This window comes from Lagopus leucura, unplaced genomic scaffold (genome assembly GCF_019238085.1).
Source record: "Lagopus leucura isolate 7727_CA_CO unplaced genomic scaffold, USGS_WTPT01 Super-Scaffold_100024, whole genome shotgun sequence".
Taxonomy (NCBI): Eukaryota; Metazoa; Chordata; class Aves; order Galliformes; family Phasianidae; genus Lagopus; species Lagopus leucura.
The window spans coordinates 4,242,627-4,264,817 of record NW_024962276.1 but is presented as its reverse complement, the minus strand read 5'-3'; the positions used below and the strand labels follow the sequence as shown (position 1 = coordinate 4,264,817).

The 22,191-nt window shown below is 48.8% G+C and overlaps 3 protein-coding genes across 3 annotated transcripts in view; 2 read left to right on the top strand and 1 right to left on the bottom strand.

The window, feature by feature from the left end:
• Positions 1 to 3,873, bottom strand: part of TAF15 (TATA-box binding protein associated factor 15) — a 19,210-nt gene extending 15,337 nt beyond the window's left edge. The window contains exon 1 of the mRNA XM_042879454.1: positions 3,772 to 3,873. Coding sequence (XP_042735388.1) covers positions 3,772 to 3,781 — 10 coding nt within the window. The 5' untranslated portion in view covers positions 3,782 to 3,873. The remainder of the gene's footprint in view (positions 1 to 3,771) is intronic.
• On the top strand, positions 3,780 to 15,756 carry RHBDD2 (rhomboid domain containing 2). The gene is made up of 8 exons (XM_042879945.1): positions 3,780 to 3,877; positions 4,013 to 4,155; positions 6,077 to 6,478; positions 6,831 to 6,981; positions 9,010 to 9,529; positions 9,661 to 9,725; positions 12,857 to 12,966; positions 15,681 to 15,756. The coding sequence occupies exons 1-5, from the start codon at positions 3,780 to 3,782 to the stop codon at positions 9,437 to 9,439; spliced, it is 1,224 nt and encodes a 407-aa protein (XP_042735879.1). The 3' UTR covers positions 9,440 to 9,529; positions 9,661 to 9,725; positions 12,857 to 12,966; positions 15,681 to 15,756.
• The window catches only part of LOC122184724 (NADPH--cytochrome P450 reductase), a 24,091-nt gene continuing 17,627 nt past the window's right edge, over positions 15,728 to 22,191 (top strand). The window contains exon 1 of the mRNA XM_042879914.1: positions 15,728 to 15,810. The gene's annotated coding sequence lies outside the window, so the exon portion shown is untranslated. The remainder of the gene's footprint in view (positions 15,811 to 22,191) is intronic.

The following is a 22,191-nucleotide window of genomic DNA, read 5'->3' as shown; positions in this document are numbered from 1 at the left end:
TGTGGACACCTGGCTTCACTTTTGGAAGTGCCTGCCTCCATCTTCACGTTTCCACGCTCCTCCTCAACAGCCAGGACTGCACAACCCTTGCTAATGGCTATCGAGTGTAGTGCCATCATCAATGAACAGAAAGCAGCTGCTTAATTAATCCAGCAAAGCTAAGGAGGTCGGAGCTACTGAACCCCACTTTAAGGTACCACATGAAGCAAGGAGTGGAACTTGGAGATGTAAATCAGGGATAAAGAAGCACAATAGTTCCCTTATTGACGGCTCCAACCATGTGAGAACAAATCCATTATACAAGCTGCCCAGATAAGTATAATGAAGATTATTTCCCAGTAATGGGAAACATCAGTTATCGTGGAAATTGACTCTTGAAGGACAATTACATTGGATGGGTATTTCAGAATACAACTTCAAGGAAAACAAACAAAACAAAAAAGGAAAATTACACCATCAACAGCATCACTGAAATTGTTTGACTTGTATTAAAGCAGAGCATCTAGTTTATAAAAGCCATGAGTGCTACAACAAGCCTTACTAACTCTAAGAAACCCTACTAAGCTGGAATTCAGTGCTTAAACAGGATGTTCTGTCTTCACATTAATTTAGCTTACCACGTTACATGTCTTGTTAATTGCAGAAAGATGGCTCTCCCTGGCTAAGAGGGAGGGCAAAGCCCTGTTCCTACAGGCACAAACACAGCACAGCATACCTTGCTCCATCAGCTTCAAACCTTTCCAACGCCACCCCAACTCCTGCCACTGCCACTTGACATTTCTATCTTCCACCTTGCACCAAACCCCAAACCCTGGTCTCCCTACAGCCTCAGCAGTACCGTCCCTCTGCGGAATGCCTTGCAATTCTTCTAAGTTACCCCAAGAACTTGTACAAACATCACAGCACCGTGGTCTAAAACCAGCTATCAGAATTTCTGCTTTCATCCCCGATTTCTGTTTTCTCCATCTGTTTCTATGTACATAACCTCCACTCCAAGAACTGACTAAAAAAAGCTGAAACTGAGAGTGACTTACAGCGCAGAAAAAATGCCATAAACCATAAACAAACAGCAAACACACAGCAAACCGCTCCAAATCTGCTCGTCACACCTCCCTCATCTGGCTGTAAATCTGTTCCTGCCAGTACTTACACTTAAACTCAGGCACTCAGCCAAGACCAGGATGTCACCTCAGCTATTCAGACCCAAAGCATCTCCACAAGGCACCAGAAAGCATCACACTGCAAGAGCAACGCTCAGCAGAACCTAACAAGAGCTGCAACATCTGATCTCACATCTCAGTGTTTTCACCCAGATGTGACACATTCTCATCATTTTCCACCCCTACACAAATATTTTGTTGCTTTTTTGTAATAAAAAGCAAATGTTTATCGTTTTTAACAAGGCAAAGGTCACATCTTTTACATTATTTCCATTTGAATGATAACAAAGCTTATTGTTTAATAGGCTATAGCGCTTTACAATGATTGCTTCGCTACAAGTTTGGCATATGGTTTGTCTTAGTTTCAGCTGGGATGAAACTGCTTTCTTCAGAGTTCCTACTATGATGCTATGTTTTGGTTTTAGGAGAAAAATGATGCTGATAACACACCAATGTTCATAGCTGCTGCTAAGCAGGGCTGTACAAAGCAACGGCCATTGGAAGCAAAGGGCCCAAAGAGCTGGGAGAAGGGGAAAAATTGGGAGAGCTGACTGAAACTGGGCGAAGGTGTATTCCATCCCATGACATCAAGGAGAAGGAGTTTTGAAAAGGGTGGGAGTTCATCTCACTTTCTTCTGCTGATGGGGGTCCAGCTGGGCATGACTGCTTGCGTATCACTTGTTATATACATTTAAATCTATTTGTCATAATTATCATCCTTTTCTTTATCTTACTAAATAGCTTTATCTCAATCCACAAATTCTACTTTGCTGTTCTCCATTCTCTCCCCCATCCCTCGGGGAAAGGGGGCAGTGAGCAAATGATCACATGGCACTCAGTCACCTGTCAGGTTACACCACAACAACGTTAATTCTGTCAATTAAATAAAAGAATATCAATGGTTGTTACAGAAAGAATTGTTGAGCGAGGATGTAATTACCTATAAGCACAAGAACTACAATTGACCTCCATTTCTCCCTCAGAAACTTCTGCCAAGCCACAACAATTTGGGAAGAGACTAAAAGCAACCAGATAAGGAGCCTGTAAAATACGGACATCTCGAATCAGAGGAATTTCCTTTATTTATCCATTTTTTCTCTGTGCTGCTTATCCCTTCTTGGACTGCTTAGTCTACAGCCTTCTGATTGATTTCCTCTGGTGGGCTCAGCAGGGATGTGAGTTTTTGGAAACAACAGAGTTAACTCTGGAAAGTCCTGGATGTGCAGTGACTTCTGAATGTAGAAACAGCTAATGGAAAAATTCCCTGTGAGTGAAGTGGGATGCAGCTTACAGTACTGCTCTGGAGCCATATTCCTCTTAAAAAAGAATATGCAATGCATGCCTCAGAACTGAAGTTGTTCTATGAGGTGATTTCATATAAAGAAGCAGCAGCTTGTACAGCATCCTCAAGAGAAAAAGAATCTCACCACAGAGTAACGAGGAGACACGTCTGGTGCTTGGCTGGTTCCTACCTGAGGTCTGGAAGAAAGTGTGTTTAGTTCACTTCCAAACTTCATTCATTTGGCAGAAGAATGTGTGGTCTGATTTCACACTGCAGTACCTTTGAATGTGTTTTCTTCTCATTGCAAAGCACTGCTCCTTGCACTAGGAGCCCTCTGGCACACCTTGCTTGGTTTTCTCTTACTCTGACATTCACATACATTCCAGCAGACCACACTACAACCCTGATAACTGAGGGCTAGGGGCATTCCTCACCTGTGCAGGAGAGACAGAAAGGAATGCTCCCTCCTCAGGGCTTCTGCTACTGGAATCAAAATGGGACCTCACATCCAACAAGGTGAAGAAGTGGCACCACAGCCTGATGGCAGAAGCCCCAGGGAAAGCTAGGGGGCATGGGCAACAATTATGGGGCACAAGCTGGGAGAGGGCAGGAAGGCACAGCCCATGCAGGTGGGGGCGCAGCCCAAGGAGACGGTTGCACCCCATGCTGCATGATGCTCAGCAACAAGAGGTGGAGCAAATCCCATTCTGTGGAGTGCACAATCCAAAGGGGAGAGGGGGAGGAGAGGATATCCCACGGGGGGAAGGGCCGAGACCCAAAGGGAGAGGGAGTCACATCCTATGCTGGAGGTGCATGATTCAAGGGGGGGTCCACATTCCATGTTCAGAAGGGGCAAGATCCAAAACAAGAGAAATCACATCCCATGCCAGGGGTTCACAATCCGGGGTTATGGGGATCACATCCCATGCAGGGGGTGCACGATACAAGGGGGAGGTGCGCTGTACAAACCAGAGCGGGGCCCCACACCGAGGGCAGACCCCTGCCCAGGAGGCGTGGCCGCACACACCCCGCCCCCAAAGGAAAAAAGGGGCGTGGCCCGACCTGCCCGCAACTGGGGTCTCTCGGGAGGGGGCGTGGCCTCCGCGGAGAGGGCGTGGCCTCGGCCGCCATTAGGGGGGCGTGGTCCCCTCCCCCTCCTCGCCGGCGGAGGCGCGCGCGGCGGGCGGTGCGTGCGGGGAGGGAGGGAGGGGGGGGGCCGCCCCGTTCCCTGCCCCCGACGCGGCCTCCTCCCCCAGCACCCGCCCGCACCGCCTCAACGCGGGAAAAGCCGCCGTCCCCTCCCCGCGCCGCGCTCTCGGGAGCACCTACCCGACGCCATGGCCGCTGCCGGGCGTTGCGCTGCGGGACGGGAGCGAGCGGCGGGAGCGAGCAACGAAGTTAGCCGGGACCGAGCGCAGCGCCGGCCGCGCGCACAGTGAGGCACCCGCAGCTCGCGCAGACTGCGGGGCCCGGCAGCCAATCAGCGAGCGCGGCGCGTTCCATTCGCGCGGCGGTGCGGGGGGGGAGCGGGGAGCGGGTTGGGGGCGGTACCAACGTGCGGGGGGTGCAGGGGGAGCCGCGCTGGGATCCGAGAGCGGCGGGGGGAGCAGGGCGCGTTTGGACGGCACCACTTTGTGGCGGCGGGGGGAGACCGAGGAACTTTGGGAGCGGCCGGATCCCAGCCGAAGAGGCAGGGCTGTCGGTGTGTTTCAGGTAATAGGGTTTTCTAAAGGAAAGCCATATGGGCGGAGCGCACAGTGTTCTAGAAAGCCACGTGTTGATTCGGGGAGCAGCTTTCTGAGAGAAGAGATTGTGATCTGGGGGCTTATCAGGCAGGAGAGAAAATGAGGCTTCAGAAATGAGGTTTCATCAGGGATGAACAGAAATTAAAGCAATTTGATTGCAGCGGAATGGATTGATGGCTGAGTTGGGCTGTTTCTAAATCCCACTGTCGTGGCCTGAAGTTTCTGCAAAGCGAGTTGTGACTGGAATTATTAATTTAAAAAAGAGTTGCTCTGTGTAGAGCCTTTGAATCTCTAGTTCCAAAGCAATTGAAGTATTTGTATTATTGGATGCCTGAAGGCGTTCAAGAGCAGCTTGGATGGAGCCCTGGGCACCCTGGGCTAATAGCAGATCTGGATGATGGTGGCCCTGCCTGTGGCAGGGGGTTGGAATTGATGATCCTTGGTGTCCCTTCCAACCCAAGCCATCCTATCATTCTATGATCAGTGGAAAATGGCACTGAGACAATAAGTTACTGTTTTTATTGCCTAGTGGGAGGTCGGGGGTTCCTGACAGCTCACAGCAGGCTCAGAGGGAAAGCTCCTGCACTGTGCTCTTTCTTTGCTCCCCCCAAAATGCTGGAGTTGGGAAAAGAGATTGGCCCTTGGTCCCTGAGCATTCCCCTCATCCGACAGCTCCCAACAGTATGAAACTTTATGAGATGGCAATGTCCCCTGCTGACCAAAATAGAAAAGGAAAAAAAGAAAAAAAGAAAGGAAAAAAAAAATGTATGAAAGGTTAAAAAAAAAAAAAAAGACAGTCGCCATGGTAACGGGGTACCGCAGCGGCTCGCGTCGCCATGGCAACGGAGAAGGCCTTCCGGCGGCGACCGGAAGTAGGGCGGCACGCGGCAGCATGGCGGCGGGGTGCGGCCGCCCTCTGGCTGGCGGTGCTCTCACGCTGCTGCTGTCGCTTGGCGCCTCCGGGCCCAGCCTGCTGCGGGGTTCTCTCGCCGCCCACCCCGGTGCCTTGCGGCCCGCCGCCCTGCGAGCCGGGGAAGGTGAGCGGTGCCTACGCCCAGCCCGTGTGCCCTTCCTCCGCGGTGCCTTTTGCCGTGCCGTGCCGCCGGGCCCTCACAGCCCCGCAGCGCTCCTCTCCCAGTTCCCTGTGCTTCCCTATGTCTGTGGGCGTAGTGCATAGTGGGGGCACGCTGCTAAGAGCTTGGCTGGTTGCTCTCTTCTCACCCTGTGCTATTTCCTGAAGGAGCTGATCATTAATTCCTCACCTTGCTGCAGTGTTCACGCAGTGTGGTGTGCTGAATTGATGGTGAAATCACTGCCTGCCTGGGGCTGTCAGGTTGTGCTAAATGATGCTCTCTCCTGTATTTATCCTGTAGTTGGAAGGAGGGCTTTGGGAGCTTCTTGGCATGCCCAGAACTGCTAACCAGAGGGCCTCAGGGTGTTGCTACCAGCTGATAATCTCCAAATGTTTTTACTTATGAGAGAAATCTCTCTGCTGGCTGTTTAAGAAGTATTTTTTTTATTTTTACTGCAGTAGCTAAAGCAAGAGAGCAAAGTCAGAGTTAAACTGTAGCAGTCATTTTTATGCCTTCTGCCTTCTAACGAGGCTGATATTTACTATAGAAGCTATTGCTGTTTTCCAGGCACCATCCCAGTAAGCAGCAAGTCAGTCCATCTGCCTACAGTACCCAAGATAGCTCTTGTTTTAGCCGTCTTTGATTCCTTACTCGTAGTTTTAAAGGCCTCAAGTTCCCTCTCTTCTGCAACAGGATAGATTAAAAAAAAGGTTGATTAATCTTGTAGGCTGTCTCCCTCTGCTTAAACTTGTAATTGTAGCGGGTTAGGACAAATTCATTGCTGTCTCTGCCTTTCTGACACACTGGCATGCTCAGTTCACAGGCTGGTTACCTACATCTTTGTCTATGAAGACCTGATATCCTTGACCTGTGGTGCCATTGTCATCTGGTATTTTGCTGGCAGCTTTGAGAAGAACGTTGGCACTGTGAAGCACTGCTTCCTCACCATTGTGTTTGCCATCCTGACCGGCCTCCTGTACCTCTTACTTGAAACTGTTGTCTCAAGGGTGTCAGAAGTGGAAGATGCCAAAGGATTCATGCCTTTAGCTTTTGCTACACTGAGTGTCTCCACCACCCGCTCACGAATGAAGCGGGCTCTCTTCTTTGGATTTAGAGTTCCAGTGATGCTGGTGCCGTGGTTTCTGCTCTTTGTGGTGTGGTTTATCCCCCACTCTTCTCTCCTGAGCAACCTTTGTGGGCTCCTAGTTGGGAAAGCCTGTATCCTTTCTGAACATGTAGCCCTAAATCAGTGTAAGATTGTTGCTTCATGAGGAGAGAGGATGGTGCAGTTCTTGTGATCAAGATGCATCGACTTTATGATATTTTCTGGGCTCTTTTTCTCATCACACCCAGTTCTGCATTTCTTTCTCATCCCATGCTTCTGCTGTGGCTTTAAGGTATGCAGAGAAGATGGAGATGAGAAGGCTGATGGTCTGAAAGGGCAACACTAGCTAGAACCAGAAGAATTCTCCAGGGAAACTAGTTTGTGGTGTGGAAGGGATGGTGTGTTGCAGTGCAAGAAATGAGAGCATTTTGTCAGTAATCCTCCTTAACGTGCTGCTGACTTCAGATGGTCTTGGCTACTGTTTCTGCTTGGATCTTCCGGAGTCGGTGGCCTCTAAGCTGGATCAGAGGTTCCCTTTCAGTGTGCTAAAGAGAATACCAGGGCTAAAATACATCCCGGGGTCCTCAGCTGAGAGAAGAGCCACTGAGAGCAGCAAGTAAGTACTGGAGCTCCTATGAAATATCTTGTGGGAGATTTTTGAGGCATGAGGAAGCATTAAATCACCTTTAAAATCTTTATTGTGCTGGTCATGTTCCTATATGGGATGTTAAGAACAGGAATGTGGGACATCGGTGTTGCTGTGGTATTGCTGTGATACATCATCACACATGAACTCAGTTTGCTCTTTCACTGGAAACTAAGTTGAGGTGAAGCTCATTTGCTGCAAGGCTGCTGTGTACACGTTACATGTATTGCAGCTCCACTGACATGAAAGTAACATGAATTCTGGTGCTTGTGTCTGGCTGAATTGCTCTTTGGGACGTGATCTTTGTCAGTCTTTGCACGGCTTCACCTCCCACGAACGTTGGGATGTTTGTCTTATCCAAACCTGTGTAGGAGCAGCACATTATAAATTGAAGATATCACACAGGAGACCTTTCAATGCATGTTTTCTGTATTGGGGCAAAGTTGATTTAATGAAAAGGAACCATAGCACTGGAGTTGACATTCAGGAATGATTATGCCACAAGCAATGAGAACTCATGCAAATTCTAAAAAAACTCAGAAGTTGAGGTCAAATTTTTCCCTACCCTGAGATGTCATTTCAGTTTCACAGAGACAGCAATGGTTTTCTGCTACAGGTTAAGTTGCACGTTTTGTTGAAGCCATCAGCTTATTGTAAAGCATTCTTTGAACTGGAAGCATTTCCAGGTGTTTACATTTCCCCTCACCTGAGGGGAAACCATGAAACAAAACCTTGCTGGTAGGAAGAATGTGCCCAGATGCAACCAAACTCTGCAGGAGTGCTTGCAGGGGAAGCCAGGCAAATCTGGGAACATGGTGACTCCCTGTTTTAGTACTGCTTTAGGGAGGAGGGAATTTCTCACCATATGCTGAGCCTGTGTCTACCTCAGCCTAAAGCTTCTGCTGTTGTGCACAGCTCTGCCTTAACTTGCTTTCTTTAGGTGAGATGACACGGACTGTTCTGGCTCAAAGGTATTTGCATAAACGTTTGATTATCAAGCAGGGTGTGGGAAGGTGTTTCTAGGATGTTTCCATTTCTGCAGCTAAATTTGTATGTCTTTGTGTCTGAAGCACAAGTTCTATACTTGTTTCTGGGGCTTAATTAATTACTATTTTGATTCTTATACCTAAATATGAGCTCTATATGTGTATAGGCTTGGTTTTCTTGTTTGTTTGTTTGTTTGTTTTTGTTTTTTTAATTAATAAGACTTCAGACACCAACTTCCCATCAGACAGGAGGCATTTCTGGGAGGTTTGCTCTTTTCCATCAGGCTTATGGCCACAAATGAGGTACAGGGGAAATAAACTCAAGTCCCCAAACCCCAGCATGAGCCAGTTTCTCATTTTTCCTGGTACTCACGTGATCTTTGTGAATATTGCCTTGATTCTCTGCACTCATTTAGTGATGTACATGGGCTGAGCAGTGCTCTGGAAGTTCCCAAGACTTTGGCTTCTGGGTGAGGTTTTCACTTGGTGTGTTTTGGTGGGATGAGTCATGCCTTCTGCTGGCAAGGGCTGTTTATGGACCTTGCTTCTGAATGATTCATTTTATTTGCAACTCTCTCTCCTCCTTCTCTTTTGCTCTCTACCCTGAGCTGCTACTTCTACTGAAGGCCTTCTTAATAAATAACACTTGGCAGCTGTGACTTCTCCTGATCAATAACTTAGGTTCAGTGGAAGGCAGAGAGGATGTCTATGGAAATTGTAAAAGCATTTTGTGGTTTGGCTGGCATGTTTCTCGCATGAAGAGACTCCAGACTAAAACCCTCCTCGTTCCGTGGGTGTAGAGTTAGAGTGGGTCTGGTGTAAGCATATCTGTCCTGGGTAATTAGTAAACCTATTTTTACTCAAATGCTACTTGTAATAGAGAATCTCTGATGAATTGCTGTGACCTTTCTGAGCACTGGTCAGGAGGAAATCAACCCCCAGGGCACTTCCAGCACTAATTAGGCAGTGACAGTTTTGAACACAGTATAGCCTTCTGTTTTCTTCTGTCCAGGATTACCCCGCTGCCTGGCACATATCCCACTCAAAGCTACTACTGCTCTTCACCTTCGGCTCTTCCAGCCTCCCAGATGCAGCACCCAGGTGTTCAGAGCCAGGGATTTCAGGACAGCTGCACGCCAGGATTTGGCCATGCTTTGGGACACGTGGGACCTCAGCACAGCTATGCAAGATGCAGCCTTGTTTCTTCCCCCTACCAAGCCAGAGGTGCCTCTGCAGAGGGCTACATTCAGTCCCACACTGGATCCTCGCCTGGACAGTGCTGCCAGATAAGCAAGTTCTCTGTGCCACAGCGCGTGTGTCTGACTGGTCCACAGTCACCTGTTGGCCTGGACCTCCTGGCTGGGGTTCAGCAAGCATCAGGGGATCCAGCAGCCTCAGCAGCTCCTGTTCCAGCTGAATTTTCAAGAGTTCAGGTGTACTGATCCTCCAGAAAGCAGCAGGACTTGCAGCAGCAGGGAAGACGATGTGATGCTCACGGAGCAGCAATTGCTGGCACTGTTGCTGTCTCTGAGGTGACTACCTAAATGGATTACTTTAATTCTATTTCCTTTTAATTTTGATACTTCTTTTAGCATTGTGGAGGGAAGGAGACTGGATTGCCTCTCCACATTTCTAATTCTACTGAATACTTTTCTCATTGTAGTGTTTAGCAGTCTTCTTTCTCCACACAATACCTACAGTTTCAGAGCCTCTGTCCTCCAATTCAAGGTAAGATGGAAGCTAATAGTCAAAACACTGGACTAATCTGGGATTGAGCCATGCTGCAGAGATAAGGATACATCCCATCTACGTCAAGGCTCTTAGCTTCCTATCTTGTTTACATGTGTGATGTAGTTAGGGCACAGAAGAAGGTGGAAGCATGGAAGCCTTAGTTTATAAGTCAGCATCTGAGTGAAGAAGTCTTTCAGTAGTGATTTCTCCACTGAGGGTACGCATTAAGGCAGGGCTGGGACAAGGAGAACAGAATAAAAAGCACCTTTTTCTGTCCCCCAAAACCCTCAAAAAACAGCTCTTAAATACTGAAGTGCAGTCTGTGCACTCAACAACACACTGTTATTTCTGATAGCTCCGCGCTAGCTCAGCCTTCATACCACTGATAATCATTTGAGTTGGAAGGGATCCTTAAAGATCATGCAGTCCAATTCCCCTGCAATGAACAGGGTCATATACAGACAGGTCACCCCTGCACTTGTCAGCAAGGCAGCCTTGAATGCATAAGAAGCAGTGGAAGAGTCTTTAGTAAGGGATTGTGGCCATTTGTGCAGCAAATATGCATAAATCCAAAAAGGGAGGGACTTTAAAACTGGGTTATAAGAATTACCTGGAATGTAGCTTTCCCATTGGGGATGTTCACATTTTTCATCTTTTGGTGTGTCACCCACCAATATTGGCAAAATCACTGTGGGTTTTCTTTAGAGGTGGTAGAAAGGTGTATGGGAAAGAGGAGTTTTCAGCATGGGATTCAGAGCAGAGCGTACCTTTTGGTGGCTGTGGTAGTAGCACAAGTGTTTATTTTAGGTGGTAGCACTTGGAGAGCCAGAGCTTTATTTCCCACTTTGTGGTGGCTTTACTGTACCATGTCTAGGAGGAATCTCCTGTTTCTCTGATTATGAATCAAGCAGGATCTCAGCTACTGCAGTTGATTCATTACTTAAAGTTTTCTTCCCTTCCTCCCCTCCCCCCCCCCCCAAAAAAAAAAAAAAGTTATATGTAACACAGAGAGGCATTTCTGCCCTTGGAAATGTTTTGAACATGCCTAGCCTGTCCCCTACACTAGCACAGGGCTCTTCCTGTGTATCAGGGAACCAGGGTTGGAAACAGCATTGCTGATGCATGAGCCAAAGCATGTGCATGCCTCTCTTTCACCTTTCCCCCTCTTCAGTGTCTGAAGAAGCCATGTGTTGCTGTACAGCCACTTCTCCAGCAGCTCTTCTGTGAAAACTGCCACAGGTATGTGTGGCTTCACAGGGACTTGCTTTGGGGGAAGGCCAAGGTGAAGGGAGAGGGCTTGAACCTCAGATTCATGACAGTAAGAAGCTGCTTGCAAAGACAGAGGTGGGGCAGAGGCTTTCAGAAGGAAGATGCAATAATTTGGGAACAGGCTTGTGGTGGGATGCCTGGAGTTGGTGGCCAGCTCCATCCCACTCCTGATTGTTTCAACCCTCCCTGGGTCGACAGATGGACTTGGTTTCACAGTCTCGTTTTTCCTGAGCTGCTAACAAGAATTTCATTGTTAAGTTTTGTGTGCAGCACAAACAGGATGAGGCTCTTGTTTGGAAGTTAAAAGGATGTTTTCAATACCAGGAAAGGACTGCTAGAGATAATCATTGAAATGTTGATGTTCCACTCTGGTGCCTTGATTTTCCTCCTTGTGAGATCTACATAAGATGAGATCTTGTGAATTTTATCACTGTGCAGAAAATACACTAGAGTGATGAGGGCTGTTTGCAATGGTAAATGTTGTGTATGATAAAACTGAAAGCTTGAAATACAATCTAGAAGACAAACTGCCACATGTCCTGGTTTGCTGTCAAGTGGGGAGAGCCTCTGGATGGTGGTCTCAGTCCCATGGGGACAGCTGGGTGCAGTCTGCATGATAGGCTGGTGGCAGAGGACACACGTTGGAGAAGAGTAGCACTGCACATTGGAAAATGCTTGCTGGTGTGGAAGCTGGTTATTTTTATTTGCTGACTTTTAACAGTTGATCTGTTTCAACTCTTACCAGTTGCAGAACCATCAAAAGGATGGCATGGTTTCCAGTGAGTAGTTTCATAGCATGTATTAAGTGGTAAGAAGTAAATGTTGGCTTCTGAGAGTCACTGCTTTGTCACTGCAAGCAGCGAGAACAGCCCTGACTGATAGGTGAGGGGAGAAGGCAGAGGGTCTCCTTACAGGAATGAAGGTGGGCTCCTGCCCATGCAGGAGGCAGCAGGGACCAGCCCTTAACCCCTCTGTGCTGGGTGCAGGTGCCCACTGCAGCTCTGTGGGAGGGACATCCTAGAAGAATGGGGGCAAAACCACGATTTGAGGTTTTTTTCCTTCTGGCTCCAGCTCTGCTGTCAGCTTCCTGAAGATCTTGGCATGTCACTTGGTCTCTGATCACTGCAACTAGCACTGTGACCCTGGGGCTGCTCTGAGTCCAACTGTGCAACTGCCCTGTGCCCACATGGCACTTGAAATGTTCAGTGGCCTTCAGACAGACATTTTGAACGACACGGATGATTTCTAACAGTCTGTTCCCTGCCTTTCCTGAGGGCAGTTGTGACAGTTAAACATTGTTGTATAAATCAGAGGAGGACCTGCTGCTTTTCCAGCAGTGGAGTTCAACCAAGTCCCAGTTCCTTAGGGCTGGCAGTGGGTTCAGAGGGGAATGGAGAGAGAGGGACAGGATGGGATGTGCAATTGTGGCTGAAGGCTGAAAGAAGGAATTGAAACTCGGGAGAGGGAGGCAGAAATCATCTGTTCATCCGGCCTTGGCATGTGTCTGAGCTGACAGCAATGCTATGGATCACAAATTGCAGTACCAGCTCCCTTCCTTGGAGGGGAGATAAAGAATTGAAGTTATTCTTAAAAAAGAAAGGGGGGAAAAAATAGTGACAAAAAAAATCAATACAACTCCAGGCTGTCCTAGAGAACATACTGTCTCCAAAGGTTTGTTCTTCTGTACCCCCAGTGCATTCCCAGTACAGCTGGCACTTCTTCAAAGATCAGGATTGATTCTCTCCTGGAAGCAGGGCACAAAGTGACTCCGGGCTGAAAGGGCACAAGCCAGCTAAGCTGGTGATATCACTGTCACCATGCTAATGGGTCAATATTCCTCTTATTTCTGTGCTTCCCAGTTTGCTTATTTCTCTCTGGCAAAGCCAACGTGCGCAGTTATCCAGGCCTGGGTGACCACACTAGCTGTGCCCACGTATGCTCTCTGCTCAGCTGGAAACAGGCTTGTCAGGTCAGTGCCTCTCCCTGCACCTCTGCTGACCCCTCGGGTGCCCCCTGCTCACCCACATGGACTTTGTGCCTTCTCCGTGGGTGTTATTGACTCTGGTGTGAGTGTCAACGTGGTGATAGCAGCGGGACCATGGACTCGATGTGCCTGCACTGTGCTGCCCACACCTCTTGCAGCCAGGAGGAGGTGGGCAGTGCCAACTGGGCTTTGCAGAGGAGAGAGGCTGAACGTCATGCCCTAACCTTTGGCTGGTTCATGGGTGCTATGGGGTGTGAAAGGCACCACCGTGACCGCTGTTGTCATGCTCCAGTGAGGGTTCTTTGTGCATTGCAGAAGCAAAGTCCCCCCCAGGACTCCTCTGTGCCTCTCATGCATCCTTGCATTGGGGCCTTCAGTCCAGCAGTGTTTGTGGCTGTGGTGCAGCTTTACAAAAAGAGCAGAGCTGCAGTGGTGCTACAGCCAGGTCTTGGGGGTCAGGTTGTGAAATCTCTCCTTCCAGGGACGTTTCTTGTGCAATGCTGCTGCCAGCAGCATGGGCTTTAGCAAAGGGCTAAAAGCATGGTTTGAGGTTAAATTGCACATTAAATCTGTGCACCCATATCTGCTTGTCTATGCATCTGTGTGTCTGCCTGTACGCCTGCTTATGTGCCTGTGTATGTCTGCGTATCTCTGTATGTCTATATATCTGCCCGTGCGTCCATGTATCTATGTGCCTGTATGCATCTCTGTATCCCCATCCCTATGTATGTCTATCTGTCTCTCTATAACCGTGTGTCAGCGTCCCTATATCCGTGGCTATATGGCCGTATACCTACATGTCCATCTGTCTGTACCTCTGTCGCTGAGCAGCGTGGCGTGGCTGCCGCTTCCACCGTCATCCTTCCCCCGACCTCGGACCACCCCGTGACCTTTGAGCCGCGCACCCTCCCCGCTGCTCTGTCCCTTTAAGGCTTCCCCAGCAAGAGGCGCGCTGGGACCGTACCAACCGCGGGGGGAGGCGGGGGGAGGCGGTGAGGGGTGTCCGCGCGGCCCGCTCGCAGCCCATTGGCGGGAGGCGGGGGCGGCTCACAGCTCTCCCCGCTCTGTGCGCACAGTGGTGCGCGCCGCCCTACGTGCCGGCCGCGCCGGGCTGCGGGCACCGCCAGCGTCAGACGGCACGGGAACGGGGCGGGTGAGGGCACGGCGGGGTGGGTGGCGTGCCGAGATTGGGGAGAGAGAAGGGGGCTGTTTGGGGGCGGGGGGTCGGAGGTGAACGGGGCCCGGTTACGGGGATGACTGAGGTGAACGGGGCCATGGGGCCGGGGGGGCCGGGGGAAGTGAGGCCCTGCGATGGGGGGCTGCGTTGTGATCCTGGGTCCCGCCGAGAGCGCTGCTGCTTTTCTGTCTGTGTCTGCCGTAGAGCCATATGGGATGGCTGTAAACTAAACGAGGGAGGTTAGGGTTGGGCGCTGAGGGGCGTTCTTTACTCAGATGGCGGTGAGGCAGCCCAGAGAGCTGCGCCCAGCCCGGTCCGATGGGGACACCCAGAACACAGCAGGGCTGCGTGGGCCTTAACAATCCAACCGGTGCCAGGCTGCTGAACTGTGCTGGGGGTGAAGTTATCCCCTAGGGAACGTGCTGACAGAAGGAAATAATGGGAAGTCTCGTGTCTGGGGTTGTTAAAGCAGGAGGGGGTGAAGGTGCCTGGTTCTGGTGTTCGTTGGGCATCAGCCATCAAACTGGAGGTGGTTCTTAGGAGGTCTCCTTGCTTGTTGGAGTGTGCTTTGGTCCCTGGGTTTGGTGTGGGTTAACCTTCAGGACATAAAGGCAAATGATAACGCTTGGTGGAATGCATGAAGAAGGGTTACTTAGTTCTGCTTAGTCTGAATGAATCTGGGAAACTGGAACGGGTTTTGGCTTTTACAGCTGTTTCTAAGAAGCAGTAGCATCCTGTTGAGAAATCAGAAGAGCACAAAGGTGAATCAGGTCTCTGCTTCTAAATTTGGAAAGTAAAACGGTGCTCATATCGATGAAGGCATCTCCCCTTTGCAGTGCTTTAGGCTTTGTGTGGCCTACAGTGAGGAGCAGCGCATGCACCTTTTGCTAATTAGAAAGGAGAGTGCTGTCATTTACTTTTCCTGTAGATCTTTCATCTACTCATCAACTTTGTTGAGCTGTGCACACACAAAGCACACTTGTGGGTGAGTCTGCTGCAAGTGAGGAAACTGGTGTTTGCTGGGCAAGGGCTGGTGAGTTGGGCTGCTCCTGGAGAACCTAGAGCTGTCTCAATGCATGTTCTGTTGGGTTGATTGCTCTGAATCCAGGTGTGCACAGCGTAGAGCCCCCAGGTTTGGGGCTGTGCTGAAAGAGTCCTGTGTGTTGCACATGGATGGGAAAGTGCAGAAAGAGGTGTTTGCAAAACAATTTCCCATGATGGTGGGGAAGACAGGGAGGAAACCAACACTGCAGGAAAAATGGTGGCAACTGAACACTTTCACTTACTTTCCAAGGCTTTTACATTGAAAGAGTAAGGAGAAGAGTGGGCAGAAAGGAGGAGCTAGTGCCACACATCTGGCTTAACACTGTTAATTAGAGTCCTGCCCTAACTGACAGGAAAATCTCTTGTTATGTCATCACTTTGCAGTTGCCTCCTTTTCAATCAATAATTGCTGGGGTGGTGCCTAGTCTGAGTTGAGCAAGGAGGTGGTTTCTACAACCTTTATTTTTCTTTCTTGCAGGCAGCTGGACAGGATTGCGTGGCCACACTCCTCATCTTGTTTTGAGGGAAGTGTTCCCTGCTGCTCGCTGCCCTTCGTGTTGGAGCTCGTGGGTCCCATCAGTATTTGCTTGCAGAACAGCAGGTGCAAGGTAATGTGTTCCTTTTGAGTGTCACAGGTGGAGTATCTGTGGACGCACTGGGGTTTGGAACGGATGGCTGGCAGCAGGAGCTGACAGGCTGGGAGCTGGGGAGTGATGATTTCTTTACGCAGTTCACCTGCAATAAAAGCAACATGTGGAGCCACACGTGGACTGAAATCCCCTTTGATCTTTACTCTCATGTTTAGCTGTTGAGACACAGCAAAGATAATGTTTGCTCTGTCCTGAAGGACTGGGCAAGATTTCCCTGCTCAGATCTGTGCTCTGACCATCTCCTCCCCATCTCTTTTCTCTCACATAAAAAGCGATTTGGCAGTTACCTCTGCTAACACTGAACTTTGTTCTGTTGCCTGACATGAGCTCTCCTACCTTTAAAAATGCAATTCTTAGAACTTACATAAGTTGCTTTCCCAGTGTGATCATTTGATCCAAGTGTCTGTATACATGCTATTGTTGAGTGAGTCATGAGCACCATAGAGGCTGGTGCACGCCTGCCAAGAGTGTTTTTTGTGGAGTTTGAAATTTCATATAACAGGACAAATAATTGCAGGCTGCTCATAATCTCTTGCTGCTTCTCTCCAATTACAAGCTGTTTGTTATCTCTTTCTGCAGTTCAAGTCAATTATGTGCTACTTGTCATTTACAGAGTCCACAAAGAGTGGAAGAGGAGTGCTCCTATCTCTGGCTTTTCTAAGGCCACAAGTCCAAAGGGTAGCTGAATGTGATATACTGTGGCAGACTATTGTAGCATTCCTGCTTGCTATTGGCCGCTTCTGTGCCTCTAGTTATGGCTTTGCAAAGAGTAAAGTAGAATTACTGATTAATTTTCCTTTCCATTCTTCCTGAACTAGGAGTTGAGTAGGTTCAGAGTTCAAGCTCGGGTTGGATTTTTCTCCTTGGAAAATCTGGCTCTGTCAATACATGTGCAGATCTTCTGTGGAGGCTTAGTTACCTGCTTGGGGTGTTTTTAGATCAATCTTCGTGGCACTGGCAAGTACACTGGATGTTGCTGCACAGTTATTTGTGGAATGTATCTACTGACTTGCTTTCGCAGGTCATTGCTAGCATCTCTTGATTCTAACTAACTTGAAGCCTTGGAGGAGCAAGCTGATAAAATGCCTGCAAGGATTGTGCAAGCTGTGGTTGTGTAACAGGGCTGTGTGCATACATACTTGAGGTAAGAGGAGCAGCTATTCTTACAAAGGGAAAGAAAAACTGCGTGTCAAGTATCTTCTGTTTATGTTGACCATACTAGAATGGGAGCGTGGAGTTGGAATGTTGTGAGTTTTATAACTTGAGTTCAACCATTCAACCTGTGACCCTACTTACTTTCCCTGCCTGTCTTGTCTGCTGTTCTGTGGTCTGATGTCCCTTTCTGGCATGAGTTTGTCAGCTTTGGGTTACAGAGCTGATGTTCTGGGGTCTGCTGGCACTGCCTGCCTGCATGCGGTTGTGTGTGTCTGCAGGGAACAGAGCTCAGGAGTTGCCTGTGTTTCTCAGGTGTTCAGCTTGGAGTGCCTCACCCACAGAGACAAGGATGTTCACTGGGGGACTGTGCACCCTCCTGGATCAGCCAGATGTACAGTCTGCTTCTGGGGCCTGGGGGACAGCTTTCACAGAGAGTTTCCATGTGGTTGATAGCAATGTGGCCACATGCAAGGATCGTGTGGTAACACCTCCTGCCCTTACATCAATACAGAATGCGGGTGCAAAATATTTGAAATGCTTCCACATCCTCTGGGGAAAGCTACCTTACAAGTACAAAGTATTCTGGTTCTGTACAAATACCACAGGGTTTTCTTTAAGTAAATAAATAACTTCCCCCAAAATGTACTGTTCCAAACAGAGGTTGTTCACAGCTCTTAAGCTTGTGCTGGATCTCTGACTCTCTTCCAGCTGCTAGCTTCAAAGGAAGACTTTTGAATGAGAAAAGTGTTAGAGACTTTTGCCATCTAAACTCTTCTTGGTGGAAGAGATGAAAGTCTGCAGCTACCAGCCCTGTGATGCTCTGCTCCCTGTAAGTGCCTGCGGGTAAAATCATAGATGCCCTTATCGAATGCAGGCACAGGGTCAGCAAGTGGCCAGTTCTGAGGAGGAGTTTTCACTGCAGCTTTAGCAGTTTTGGGTACAGCAGCTGCAGAAGGGAATATGGTGTTTATTAGCAACCTCCTGAGCATGAAAATATCTTCAGCAGTCAGGACCTGAACCGTGCAAGATAGGTGCATGAAAGGCTCACTCCTGAGATTTTGCAGCACAACCCTCTGAGCAGCTGTTCTGAGTGAGAAGAGCCTATGGCAATTGGCAGAAGGGTGATCTGCAGCTCCTGTGGTCTTTCCTCAACTTCTAAATGTTGGTGGCATTGAGACCTTTGTTCTCCTTTCATAGTACGCATGCGTGGCATGGTGCTCTGAATTTGTCCCTCTGTAGGAAGGAAAGCTGGGGAGCAGCACTAATTAGCAGAGGGGTTCAGTTTGCACGCACTTCTCAGGTTCTGTTTGTCCTGCAATCCTGAATGCTTGTTTTTCTCTGCTGGCTCATGTTAATCTGTGCAAAAGTGGATGTTTGAGTGTTTGAGCCAGTGAAATGCCTGGTGTTTAAAGGCTGAGAGACAGCCTTTAATGAATGGATGAATGGAAGTGTGCAAACTCAGTAATACTAGGTTGTGTTGTTAAAACAAGTTTGATTTCATTCTTGTGTTGGATAATGCCTTAAATCCTCTGGTTCAGTGTCCTGGACTCATTGCATAGCCACACCTTGGCATACCCCTAGGGTAGAGTTGCTTTCTGCCTCAGTAAACCCTCTCCTGTTGTTCTCCATGCTTTTACAGCTGCTCCACTGTCCTTGAATAAGAGCTATTGGCCAGAAAAATCCCAGTGTAACAGTGAAAGCTCAAATATGCAGTGTTTCAAGCTCCAGTTTGACTGATGCACATTCTGCATCTGTCCCATTCTGAAAATAGAAATTCTGATGTCTGAGCTGGTATGTCAAGGCCTGGTTGGAAGCGACCTTGCACAGCGAAAGTAATTTGTTCTGTTTCACACACACACACACGCACAAAAGCTTTGATCTGTGTACTTTTCTTACTCTCCTCAAGGTCCTCTCTTTAGCTGGGGGCTAATGCCTTGCACCCTTGAACTGATGGTGGGGAATGGCAAGTTGCAGGATGTGATGGGGTTTGGAAGCGTTATGGAAGCGATAGACATAATGAGCCTTGGTGCATAGGAAGCCTTGGTTTCTCAGGCAGTGGTGAGAATCAGCCCCACACAGCTGACCAAACTGTTGCAGTGAGGGAAGCAGTTTGCCCCAAAGGTCTCCTGGCCTAATACTATTCACCAGCACACAGGGAAGTTGTCTCTGCAGCTGGACTCAGTCATGGGCAGCAGAACCATCTCCACCACAAACCTGCTCTGTTCCTGTTGGCACTCCTTTCTTGTGGGCTTAAGACTGGGATTTCTTCCTGGCACTTCAGTAACCTGCTAATCTTGTTATCTTTAGTGGGTGAAAACAGACAACCCTTTCCCTACCACAGGACTTCATTCCTGCTTGTAAGCAAGTTCCTTCCTTCTTCTCCATCCAACTGTGTGCAGAGGCTCATGGCTTCCTTATCTCGTGATGACACTGACCACCCCCCTCCCCCCCCATTCAGACCTTCCAACGCTAGTAATCGTGACAGCTGTATTTCTGCTTTTTCTAATAATGCAAAGTATGTGCTGAGTCAATGGCACGAGGGTCGTCATGTGGCTGCAGGAAGCAAGAGGAGTGCTCTGCCAGGCTGTTTCCACCAGCACACTCCTTTGTTCTCTTCCCTGGCGCAGCTGCACAGGGCTTTTGCTGGGAGCCTGACATGGAGAAAGACAGTCTGAAAGAACTGGGAGATCTTTGAGTGTGTGTTGCAGTTTGTTTTGGTGCTGACTTGGAGAGATTTCCAGTGATAAGAAACAGAAAAAGAGTCCAGTAAGCGTCCTTGCTTGATGGGAGTATTTCAGTGAACAGAGAAGGACATAGTGCTCTGGTTCATGCTGGCCACATGGCTGTACAGCTGCAAGGCGTACAGCTTGCTCCTGCAGGCCATGGTTTGGATTTAGACCAGTTCTTTGCTCCCCTGGCCAGCAGCTGAGATGGCCTGGACCCAGAAGGCTGAGCTGTCTGGTCTGCCTCTGCATGGTGCCTGGCACCAGGAGCGTCATTGTGAGCCTTAGGTGTTTATTGCCCAGTGACACCGCGTGCATTTGTTGCTTGGTGACTCCTCTGGTTCAGTCATTGCAGATTTAGAGTGCACATATTATGAGATAGAGCTTCTGCCTGCAGCTCCCATGTTTGTTTTATCTCCATGTGTCCAGAGTGCACTGCTGCTGCTCTGTTTGGTTTGAAAAGCTTTTTAAGAAGTTCAGCTGGCTGCCTCAATAGACTCAATGATGTGGGAGATGGGCTTGTGCTTATCGCTGCATGAGTGTACGGATCAGGAAGAGCCTTTCTCTGTGTCAAGCTGAACTTTTGGGCTTGTTGGTGCTACAGGCTGCTGTAATCAGCTGGCTGGTGGAATCTTGGCCTTGGGCAGGGGGGTGGCTGTGGGAGCTGAGGTGGAGAGCAGCCTGGGGCTGTGCCTTGTCAGCAGTCTGCTTCTCCTTCTCATCTCAGGCCAGTGGGGCTGATGTCAGTTTGTCATATCCTGCTTCTGACAGCACAGGTCAGAGGAGGGTTGAGCTCAGAGCTTGGATTCACAGGCTGCAGCAGTGGGCCAAGAAAGCAAATCATCCTGGGATGCTTGAAAAAACACCAACATCATATAGATAAAAGGTTACTTTTGTGAAGAGCCAGCTTCCTGCACAAGTCATGAACTTAACTTCAGAGCCAAGGGTTATTGGTCACTATATTGTACTACAAGCAATCTGTGACTCTCAGAAACTTCCTTGTATTTTGGGGAAAGGGAGACCTTCTAGCCACCTGCTATATGAACGTGATGTTCTGCCTGCCAGTTGGAGCTGAGGGCTGCAGCATGGTTTTGGGTGCATCTGTAGCACCACTTAATACTGCCACCAGCTGTGAACAATAGAGGGAGAATAACAGATCTGCTTGGGTTGCTGACCACGTAGAATTAGAAATAAAACTCTTTAACGTGAAAAAGAGATGCATCACTTTGACAGCAGGGGGATGTGCAGAGATGCCCCCGATGATTGGAATGACTGCGAGCTGCTGTACTGTGCGCAGTCCCAGGTTTAGAAGCTGCACTGAGAGGCTGAAAAGCTGTGCTGAAATAGTGCTGCTTGACTGTAGTCTTTCAAAATGCTGTGGCTTTTCTATGTAGATACCTTACATCGTGGCTGAGACTGATTGCTTTTCACCAGATACTGCATGCATAGATGAGGAGCAAGAAATGTAGGCATGACTGATATTAAAAAGCAGGGGGAGGTGGGGAGTTGGATGTCTGCCTTATCTTGATTGTTATCTTGACTGAAGGTACAGTAAACATTGAGGATAAAATAGCTACCCTTGAAGCTGATATAAGGGGGACTTTTACTTCTGCATCATAAATTTTGTTCTCCCTTGTAGAGAACTGATTTGATTCTAGTAGGATCTTCCGAGAGACTGGGATTTCCAGGAGAGCTAAATCCCAAGTGAGAGTCAGTTTTCCCTTCACTGGAGGTTTGAGAAGGATGTGTATTAGCTGGTGAATTGCTGTCACCTTCTGGAAGGTAATTGCAACCTAGCCAGCTAGGTTGAGTCTGAGATAAATTGAGAAATAATCTTCCTGTGTCAGGTGAAGGGAGATAAATCAGTAATTCTGAGTTATGACAGGCTTTCTAAAAAAGAAGTGTAAAGTTTAGTCCCACATCCTTTGTGTTTCTTTTGTTACATCTGGTTCCTAGGGATGGGAAAGGGAGAGAAAAAAGAAAAATCTGTAGCTGGCTTGAATCAATGGTAATATCCAGGGCCAAATGGAACCAAGCATCAGAATTAGTGTTTCTTGTGTCTTTGGCTCCATCACTGGAGGACAGCGCTGTTTCTTTCCAGGGTCAGAGCTCAGTACAGAGCCTTTTTGCCATGGGGACTTGCGAATGGTGAGATGAGAGCAGACCAGACTCTAGCTCCTGTGCCCTGAGCTTCTAGAACTGATGCTGTTCCCTCGGGCTGTGAGTGAGCAGGGGGTGGCCCAGCTGTTGCTGCAGCTGTAGGGTTCACCTTTGAAGTGCTGGAGAGCTGCAGCACGGTGAAGGCCAGGAGATGGTCTGGCTTCCTCCCCCTCCTGTCCGCACTGCATTCCTGAAAGCTTCACTCCTGAGGATGCCTTCCAAGGCACTGCACTTCTAGCTGTTGAAAGCAAAGCCCTGGGAAGCTGGTGGATATCTGTGCTGAGTTATCTGAGCTGGAGGG